At 43.4% G+C, this 10527-nt stretch overlaps 1 protein-coding gene across 1 annotated transcript in view; it reads right to left on the reverse strand.

Moving 5' to 3' along the window:
* ppl (periplakin) overlaps nt 1-10320 on the reverse strand; it is a 23019-nt gene extending 12699 nt beyond the window's left edge. Inside the window, exons 1-7 of the mRNA XM_063186854.1 lie at nt 10011-10320; nt 4926-5028; nt 3472-3626; nt 2290-2410; nt 1568-1693; nt 1051-1092; nt 1-156 (exon numbers count right to left, since the gene is read on the reverse strand). The exon at nt 1-156 is cut by the window's left edge and continues 6 nt beyond it. Of these exons, the coding sequence (XP_063042924.1) occupies nt 1-156; nt 1051-1092; nt 1568-1693; nt 2290-2410; nt 3472-3626; nt 4926-5028; nt 10011-10060 (753 nt within the window). The 5' untranslated portion in view covers nt 10061-10320. The remainder of the gene's footprint in view (nt 157-1050; nt 1093-1567; nt 1694-2289; nt 2411-3471; nt 3627-4925; nt 5029-10010) is intronic.
* Between the last annotated feature and the right edge of the window lie 207 nt (nt 10321-10527).

A 10527-nucleotide genomic window follows, 5' to 3' on the forward strand; every position in this document is an offset into this window, starting at 1 on the left:
CTGCCTCTTGCGGGCCGGGTAGTCCAGGTTGGTGTCGCTCCAGTCGTAGCCGATGCGCTCCTCGGCCTGCTGGTCCATCCAGTACAGCTCGTTAGTGCAGCGCTGCATGTAGTCACGCAGGGACACCAGGTGCTTCTGACGAGCCGTGGAGTTGGCCTGGAGGCGGAGAGCAGATCAAAATACTGGTCAAGATAATGGCTACGTTTACATGAGACATTTAGTTCAGCATTAACTCACTTTAAATCTGAATTATTCATTCGGAATTAAAAATGTAATGTAAACGTAGCCAATGTGCTCACGGTAGGGCACTGGGTTACTACGCCGGCGACCCGGGTGCGATTCAGACCCGGGTCATTTGCCGATCCTCCCCTTTCTCTCTCTCTTACTCACTTACTGTCACCATCTCCAACTGTCCTATCAAATAAAGGCCCTTTTTTATTTTTTATTTTTTTAAGTAAAGATAATGTGTACACAGATGCAAAGATAAAAAGTGAACGTAGAGGCACCCTTGCATTACGCATCGTGGAATGACTACGGTAAAGGTTATGAATTGGGGTGTAAGATCGTGTAGTAGTGTACCCATACTTCTACTTCTACTTTATACTCTGCATATACACAAACACGTGCACACACTTAAACACACAAACAAATACACACACACACACACACACACACACACACACACACACACACACACACACACACACACACACACACACACACACACACACACACTGACATTCGGCCTGCACAGTCCTCACGTTTGTTTTTATGTAAGCAGCATGATGAATACAAACAGAGATCTAAGAAGCCCCCATATTCTACCATTTTCTGCAAGGTGGTAGGAGCTGCCTACATGAACAGTAATGTTCCATCACAAAAAATATGCCAACTACACAGTATGCTTTAATATCTTTGTTTGCAGTTGTTTGCATGTTTATAATTTCACTGCTACTTCCATGGCTAATAAGAGCATGATACAGATATTCTACGGTGGACACAATGACAATATCTATGCATTTCATTTCGAGGTGTTAGTATTGTTCTTACCAGGAGTTTGTTGTACTTCAGCTGGGCCCCTCCCACATAATCCTGTGATGTGAATGATAGACAGAGACAGACAGACAATGTCAGTCAATTGTCACTGATACAGTGAAACTTTACTACCGAAATGTTTGTTCATCCAGCAATGCAATATGGCTATCTGTAAACAGTGACTATGATAGCAACTTACAACTTAGTATTACAATAACACTAATGCTACTCATAAAATGTTCATGGTGCCTTTTATTATTCGCGTCATGTGCCTTTTATTGCGTAATGCCTATATTAGAGTATTACCACACAAGATCCAGTAAAAGTAAAGTAAAATATTAGTAAAATCCATCCACCCTTTCAAATACTATTGCACAAACAAAAATCTGTGATTGGTGGAGGGACAGACACACATACAGTAGGGACGGACAACCAGAGAAAAGGTATGCCTCCAGCACCTTCGGTAGTATGGAAGTATAACAATGATAATGATACCCATGCGATCTGTTGAAAGCTTGCACAGATGTCTCACCTTATCGTCTCCCTCATTGATGTAGGGTGCCAAGGCCTCCACCTCACTCTGGAAGATGTTGTGTTCCTCAACATCGTTTTCAATAGAGGGCAAGTCCTGTCCGAACCCTTTGTTGTTCAGATTCCCCTGTGAGATCACAAGGCAAGATATAAAAAAACCCATCTTGTCAGTGATCCAGAACTACTCATGCTTAATTCAAAACAGAAGTCAGGCAGATGTCTACTTCAAGGAATCAATGTTTATGTACATATGCACTACTGGATCACGGACTATATATGTGTGTTTGGTTAAAACCACATGACTAAAAGATGTGCTGTATCAAAGACTGGGTTTGGTATGTACTATGTGGTGTGCTTGTTTACGTAAAACTTCATAACTGCATTGTGCTGCAGAGGAGAAGACACATGTTACATCAGAGAGAGTGTGTGTGTGTGTATGTAGAGCATGTGTTGCATTGTGTAAAACCGCCTGGTGGAGCTGTGTTTTAGCCAGGTGGGTTCGACTAGAGAGAGAGAGAGAGAGAGAGAGAGAGAGAGACAGACAGAGAGAGACAGAGGGAGAGAGAGACACAGAGAGAGAGAGAGAGAGAGAGAGACAGAGAGAGAGAGAGAAAAAGAGAGAGAGACAGAGGGAGAGAGAGACAGAGAGAGAGAGAGAGAGAGACAGAAAGAGAGATAGAGAGACAGAGAGACAGAGACAGAGAGAAAGAGAGTGTGACTAACCAGTTTCTCCTCCACAATCTTGCCCCAGTTGACGGTGGGCATCCCCTCCCCGCGCGTCTGGTGGTAGATCTTGTCGTGGTCCTCCCTCAGTCGCATCACACGGTCACGCAGCTGTTTCATGCTGTTGATGACACACGCAAGACAAACAAACAAATAAATCAGAGAAGAGATGCTTTGTTGATATTGAAGGGAAAAAAACAGTATAAACAATGAATTTCACCAAGCAACCATTGTAAGCTTATGGTGTCTCATTTTCTCAAAGACACATGCTAGAAGATGACACAGCAAGAAAGTATGTTTGGATTTGATCGTTGAAATGAGTGGTCGACTCGAAACCTGTTGCATGCTGAATCAGCTGAGGTAATGACAAGCTACTGATCCTCAAATGACAGACCGCACCACAAACGCATGCCACACGTAATGGCATGTTTTTGTAAACCAGATCAGATTACCTCACGCGGTACAGCTGAGGTTATGGGCCTATTGGACGCCTTATCAAGTGCTCCAATAAATACAAACTGCAAATGTGGTCGGGGTCCCCTTTTACCTTGGGGGGCTAAGTTCCATTCAAGGGCTTCCAAAACCCTGGTGGTACAGTAGCCCTTCCTTCTTCTCACCTTGATAACTGAGATCTCACATTAATCAAAGGCAAAGGGGACGTGCTACAGGGGATTTAGGAAGGCCTCTGTTCAAAATGGCACTCACTCCTGCTTGATCATTTCAGCCTGGGGCTGCTGGAGACGGGACATAATTACACTTATAATGTAACGTAATATAATTAACGTAATTACAACTTCGTTATTGCCAGTCTTCAGGGGTATTCACTCCTGCTTGATCATGTCAGCCCTAGGGTTACTGGAGGCGGGAGGCAGTATATGAGTGTAATGTAATGTTACCACAACAGACAACATGGTCATTGCCAGTTTTAGAGGATTTTTAGTTATTGTGATTAGAATCCACTCTCCACATGGGAGTGCTTGAGATGAAAGACGGTGTAGTATTATGTGATTACAACCTGGTAATTTCCAGTCTTAAAGGGCTTTCAGCCTTATTCAGCCAAACAAAGGGCTTAATTGGTTATTCTGAGGGGTTACCTACTCCTGTTCGGTCATCGGTATAGTAGTGTAATGTAGTATAATATAATGTAATGTGATGCAATGTGAAGTAATGAGGGGTACTCACTCCTGCTCGATCATCTCAGCCTGGGGGTGGTGGAGGCGGGAGGCGGCAGCTGCGTCCTCATCCAGGGAGTTGAGCAGGTCCAGGGAGTTGAGGATGCGCTTGTTGGTGTCCTCCTGGTACAGGGGCTGCTTGCCCTCGTTGATTTTGGCCACATCCTGAAAGAGCATTGCATTCGCACAAGAGTAGGTACACAATTATTAGTCTCTAAGGTCTATTTAAGGGGAAAGTCTTTGCGCAAGGAATGTCTGTGTGCTACCTGCAATGACGTAAGCGATCAGCGGGATATACACCGGCTGTGCTCATTGCCATACTGTTCAACAGCTGACCCTGAGTAAACCCTGATGCTAAACTGGCACCTAGTGTTTGTGATTCTTGCACCTCTTGTCTAAACTGGCGTGGTGGCATCGAGTACACGAGAGTATGGCAATTGTAGTTGAAATGTTTGTTTTTAATTTTCAGTTTCTCATAAAAAGCAACTACACATCTGGCTTTGCACTGCAACAGAAAAGTCCCAATAAGCCTTCACTTGAAGGACTCACCATGCAGTGCAATAAAAAATGGACATTGAGAGTTAAAAATGGCTGAACTTTAGTGAAATGTACCATGTAGTATGACTATTTTGACTGAGAGGCCTACGTGATATGCATGTCTCACATACGACTGTAACTACAGCCACATGAACATTTTGGCTGAGGTCAGACCCGTCAAGACGAAAGCGACGGTAAAACAAGAGGATGGCATTGGCACCCCATCCTATTCAAAAAGGTCTTTGAGGTGCAGTGTTTCCAGAACAAAGAGCGAGTGAAAGGAAATCTGCACGCGTTGAGATTTCAGCCATCAAAACATGTCCCAGCAGCCTGTTTCCTGTAACAAGTGGCTTCCATTGAAAAGTATCCTCAGAGATATAAAAAGAACCGCGGCAGGCAGGCATGTCCTAACACCACACATGGCAGCAGCAGCGCAAGGAAAACACCGCTTGTGGAGTTAGTGACTGCTATTAATCGCAACACCCCTAATACAGTACTATGAAGCCAACTCAGAGATGTATAAAGTAGAAGTAGTAGAGGTGCAGTTGTGGATGTAATTACAAAATAGGAAGAATGATGTTATATACCTACAACTACATAATATCTCACTACTAGTGCTGTAATTACATCAGTTACTGTAGTTCTCTGACCGTTAATAGTACCCCCTCAATGCACGCGTACAACCAGTGGCACGCTGTAATAGTCATTGAAAAGTAGTACCATACCATAGTACTGCAATACCATAGTACTACAATACTATGACAGTGCACAAGGCCTTTAGAAATGCACTACGACTTGGTCATTGCAATTCTGGTAACACCAAATTCCTAACGCCGTGTCTTAACGGGTTAAAACCATATTATTATTTGTGTACATGTAGTGATGTGCAAAAATGCTTTTATGAATAAGCTCTCCAAAAACACTCACCCGGTTAAGATTCTGTTCTGTCTCCAGAATGTTCTTTTCCACTTTGTCCGCATTTTTCTGGAGTTTCTCAATGAGGGCTGTCAGCTCGCTGGCTGGTGCTTTACTGAAACAAACAAAACATAGGAGAAACACATTACATTTTTATTTCATTTCATTTTTATTTTCATTGATATTTTCATTGCAATTCAGAACTGTAAGAATACCTTGTAGTACCATCTGTAGGAAGCCTACTATCTAAGCATTTAAGCCAGTTGTTCTCAACCTTTTTTGAACAGAAGCCCCCTGGACCTCATCCTAACCCTCCCAATGCCCCCTTGACCTCACCATAAGCCTGCCAATGCCCCCCTTACTATTAAAAAATGCATGGATTAATTCCTCCAATGACAACTAAGCACCACCCCCTCTCAACTGTATCTTTCTCAATGCCCCCTAGGGCTCCCCAACACCCTCTGGGGGGCTGTACTGTCCCCGTTGAGAAACACTAATCTAAGCATTTTTTTTCATCAAACCATTAATCATTCTGCTCTGAACATCAACATCAAAATGTAAGTATAATGTGAAGGATATCGCCTGAAACTATAAATACCTCAACCTTATGACTATATGGCGGGAGGGAGGGCAGGTGGGTCTGTCTACACTGCAGGCTAATTTACTTTGACTAAACACTCTGTGCTTGTCATGTCTTGTGAGATACAGTATGCATTTCACTTTTTGCTCAATTCAACAGTCCATTATCTTCGATATATTTTTTTCCATGCCAAATTCACTTGCATTGCTGTAAAATATTCATAAAACATTCAAGGATATAAGGATACAATGATACAAGGATCTCATCCATAGACTTGAAGGAAACCATAGAACCTGTAACTATACCACGGACACAATGTTTCCTTGCCTTCCTTGTCTAATAACAGTATTCTACGTTTAGAGTTGTCAAATGGACTTTACAATGAGGAAAAAATTGTGCATGAATGCACGACTGCACCACCTGCTACCCTTCCAGCCAATCAAATCCACTATTTTCTTTTGGGTAGTCAACCATAGCATAAACAACCGCCTTAGAGTTTGCACACAGACCAGTGAATAGCTTCATCCTGGCCAGAACTGAACACACAAAGTACTGCCACATTGTGTGGAGAAACATTACTATAGCAGCGTGTGTTTCTTATATGCAGAAAGGATCAACCAGTGTAACTACATATCCTCTGACACACCCACATTGGCACAAAGATAAACACACACACACACACACACACACACACACACACACACACACACACACACACACATACACATCCACACATCATGCACGCACGCACGCACACAGGTACACATGCACAAACATACACACACACACACACGCACACACACACACACACACACACACACACACACACACACACACACACACACACACACACACACACACACACACACACACACACACACACACACACACACACACACACACACACACACACAAACACACACACACACACACAAAAAGAATCACACGTAAATCAAAAATTGACACATTCATGTGAGATGGTGTAATTGTATCTGTTGATAGAACTGAAAACAACAAGACACAACATGTAAGTTACTCTCCCCACATATTGAACTTCTTGTAGAGTTTTTGGTTTTCACGAGAACGATCCCACACACGGTTGAACTGGCACACTGACAGGCCTATGAGTCACCCTCACTCTCTGGTTCGCTAGCTCGCTCACTTACTCTCTCTGTGGTTTTCCCATCTATGCAGTACAAACCCCTCTTTAGCATGGCCAGGGCCGGCGCTAGAAATAGCCAGACAAGGCCGTCGACTAGGGCACCAAAAGCCTTAGGGGCACCAAGTAAGCCCAAAAGTGCCACACAATTACAACGTTAAGTGAAACAAAACATTAAACTTTACATTCACTGTGATTATTCATGGGCACTCGGTGTATATATGTACTCTAGGAACTAGATCAGCTGTACGACAATAAGTTTATGATGCCAATTTCGAAATGCGCAAAGAAGGAAAAAGGGGTGCTCGTATAGGCTGCCAATTTGACTAGAACCGGCCCTGAGCACAGTCCTGCTTCCACTTATGTTATGCAAGAGAACATGGACGCAGTGAGTCAGAGCAGCGGAGCACTACATGCAAATCAATAATACTCCATTCACATTCACCACATATGGCTCTCGTGGAAAACGAATCAAGGTGCCAAAACGTGGTCCTTGAGTGCATTGGGCATGATCACCAGGAACTGCGGAGGGGCAGTACCCATGCTAGTGCCAGCGCCTGCGCCAAATTGGAAGTGGGCTGGGTTGGTCGGTCCACGCATAGAGTTTAGTTTCCCAACAGGTTTGGCCAGTTTTCTTGCAACAATTGCATAACAGGCAGGCACATTGCTGGTTTTAATATCGGGAACAAGTCATAAAGTAAATCTTAAAGGGCTTAGAGACAGTAATGTGGCAGAGCAAATACGCACACAAACACACAAAGGGCGCATTGTCCTTACAGGGAAGAGATCAGAACCGAAGTTCACACTAACAGTATGTAAATGAAACTATTACACTGTAATGATAATGCTTAACATACACTCACTACGCTGAAGGTCTATAATGTAAGAGCTAAACTTATATACAAGAGCATACAAATAGTTCAAAATAGTGGTTACAGGACCACAGCTTCCAAAGTAGAGAGACATCATCTTGCCCTGGAAGACATTACCATCTATTACTATAAACCAACTTCCTATCACATACAGTACAAGGACCACAACAGGGTCTGCACAGTAGCTGCAGTGATGAAGTCGTGTGGGTGTTTATTCCTTGGTCAAGGAGGCCACACACACTTTAAACAACATGCTCCTCACTTGAAACAGTGTGGTACTAGAGACGCACACCCTCACTGACCACAGTGCAGTGTGTTGTGCGTATGAGGATGACCTACAAGCAGAACTATGTATGAGGCACACACTCAGGACCCTTCCCCTTTCTCCCAGCTGTTTCCAATGATATAATTTCACAAGATCCCAAACGCACACTACAGTCAGACTGAGGAGGAGAAAAGCAACACAGGCTTTGTGTGCAAATTTGGGAACATCGTGTCTATCTACAAGAAAAGCAAAACTGAAAAATCGTCACACCCCGAGACTACAGGGGACCAAGTCACTCAGCGCTCAAACAGCATTCTAATCATTCCAGTCCCTTCCAATCACTCGAAAAATGTGAACTGTGTTTGACACCTCAGATAACTGATGAGTGAGTGGTCAACACAGTGTGTAGTATCAGCCAAACACTGATGGGGGTCCAAAGTTTGTGTAATACGTTTTTACGCAAAAGGATGATGCTTCTCCTGAGTGTGTGTGTGGATGAGTGTCCTGTCAGATAAGACAGACACGCCCGCGACCGTGTCCACCTATACCCAGTGACACATTAACAGAGCCATAGGCTGGAAACCAGACACATACCAGCGGAATACCTTTGGTTGAAATGACAGAAAATGAAAGACCACACTACAAAATGACACACAATAGCATCATTACCAAACGAGGCTGCAACGCCTCTGTGTGTGTGTGTGTGTGTGTGTGTGTGTGTGTGTGTGTGTGTGTGTGTGTGTGTGTGTGTGTGTGTGTGTGTGTGTGTGTGTGTGTGTGTGTGTGTGTGTGTGTGTGTGCGTAGCAGTAAAATCTATTGTGCTTTGGGGCAAAATACAGTGTTTTCCAGCCTCTGTTTTGCCTGACATTGGCAACCTAGCCTACTTGCACTGGCAGAAGTCTATGCAAACACTGCAAACAAGGAAGGCTGTTATAATTATAATATGTTGAACACATCACAAAGCATTTCTATGTCCACAAATACAAACAAGAAAAGTCACTGTAGCACATACACAATGGTAAGGGTGGAGTCTGTGAACATTGTTAAGATTCCGTGACACACACCCCCTCTAACGTGTCTTAATAGCGTCTTACAGGACACGCCAGGTAGGTACTGAATAATCACCCAGCAATGAGAACCTGTCAGGCCAAAATCTTCACAGCTGGCACACAGTCAACTACAGACTTGTGTGAAAGGGACAGTAGACATTGCCTGGATGCAACGACTGGTTTAACACCTGACTGAGTCACATGCATTACTTGTCTCAAAGATTAATGTGTGGTTTCACCACACTCTATGTAAAGTGCATCAGATGCCACACAGTACTTTTTATTATCTTGCAACATCAATCTGGTGCCTGATTTGATGATATTGTCAGAGGTGTGCAACAGGTATTTTACACACCCTGAGTACACAGTTGGGGTGTGTGGTTGTCTTTTCTCCTTCTTCTACTTCTCTTGAAAGTAAAGTTACTCATAGTTACTAATAATAGCCTGATATAGAAAGGCGTGCTATCTGTTTTGTGAGCATGAGCAGCACCTAGTGCAAACACAACAGGTAGCCTATTTAGCTCTATACCTTTAATGACAGATATTCTTGCAGTAGGCCTAATTAATAAGTCGCTACAGATAATTAATATACTTTAAAGGTCATCAGGGCACGCAATTTGACAGTCATACTTCTCTTCTGAAAATTGAGATTTAACTGGAATCTTGAATTATGAAGGCACAATATCACTTGTGAACACTATAGGTCTTGGATTTTTTTTCAGCAACGATATCACACCCATAACAAAGTTATGCAGCCAGTGACAGTTCTATTATCACCACACCCTGCGCCTAAACCTGTAACCTCCACATGAACGCCACTAAGGACATTTCTTTATCAAATAGGATGACAAATAAGATGACTAACTTCAGCTTGACATGACAGTTGTGAGAGAATAATTTCGGCAGAAGGCAAGGCTGGAAAAGAAAGGTAGACTAAATAAACAGGTAAAAGAGAGTCGATGTGAGTTTTCTGCTCTTGAAAGAAAGTTGAAACAAATTTGCGAAACAGACGCGTTAGCCTAACTTGCGTTAGGGGAACTTTGTGCCGTTTATCAGTTTCTACCCTCTTCACTCGAACAGAACCTTCACTGTTCGCAGCTGCTGTTGAACGCGAATGACCGTAGACTTTCCAACTTTTGAAAAGTTATACTGAGAAGTTTTTACTACTAACCTTTTCTGCGTGATGTTCACGCTGTTTTTGCTGGTTTTCTTCTTAAACATCTTGCTTCTAAGTCACGGTTTCTCTCCGACACCTGCTTTGAAGTGGGCACGCTCGAGCTGTCCCGCGTACGTCTCTATGCTTTGACGTCTTCTGCTCCGCGTAATGCCAACACCTCCCTTTGAACAGGTATGTCCCAAGTACAAGTGGCGTCAGTCCTTCGAGTGACACCACCCTAATGACACTTCCTGTCACACACAAACGTATGGTTAAAGTTGCAGTCAGCTTCGCTGAAAAATATTTAATGGCATCCTCCCTCTTTAAGGTGGAACAGCCCTGTCACTCAATAGAATGGGCGTGGGTCCATTCTTGTTTGGATACTATGGCCTGCAAGTACGAAGGTCATTCAACACTTGCAGTCTTCAGTTCCACGCGCTATGTGACAAGTAGAATGGTGTTAATGAGGGTGTCAATTTCAAATGCATAGATTTCTGTAGTTTTTTGTCAGTCGTGGCTATACAGCTACTAC

Source organism: Engraulis encrasicolus, chromosome 2 (genome assembly GCF_034702125.1).
Source record: "Engraulis encrasicolus isolate BLACKSEA-1 chromosome 2, IST_EnEncr_1.0, whole genome shotgun sequence".
Taxonomy (NCBI): Eukaryota; Metazoa; Chordata; class Actinopteri; order Clupeiformes; family Engraulidae; genus Engraulis; species Engraulis encrasicolus.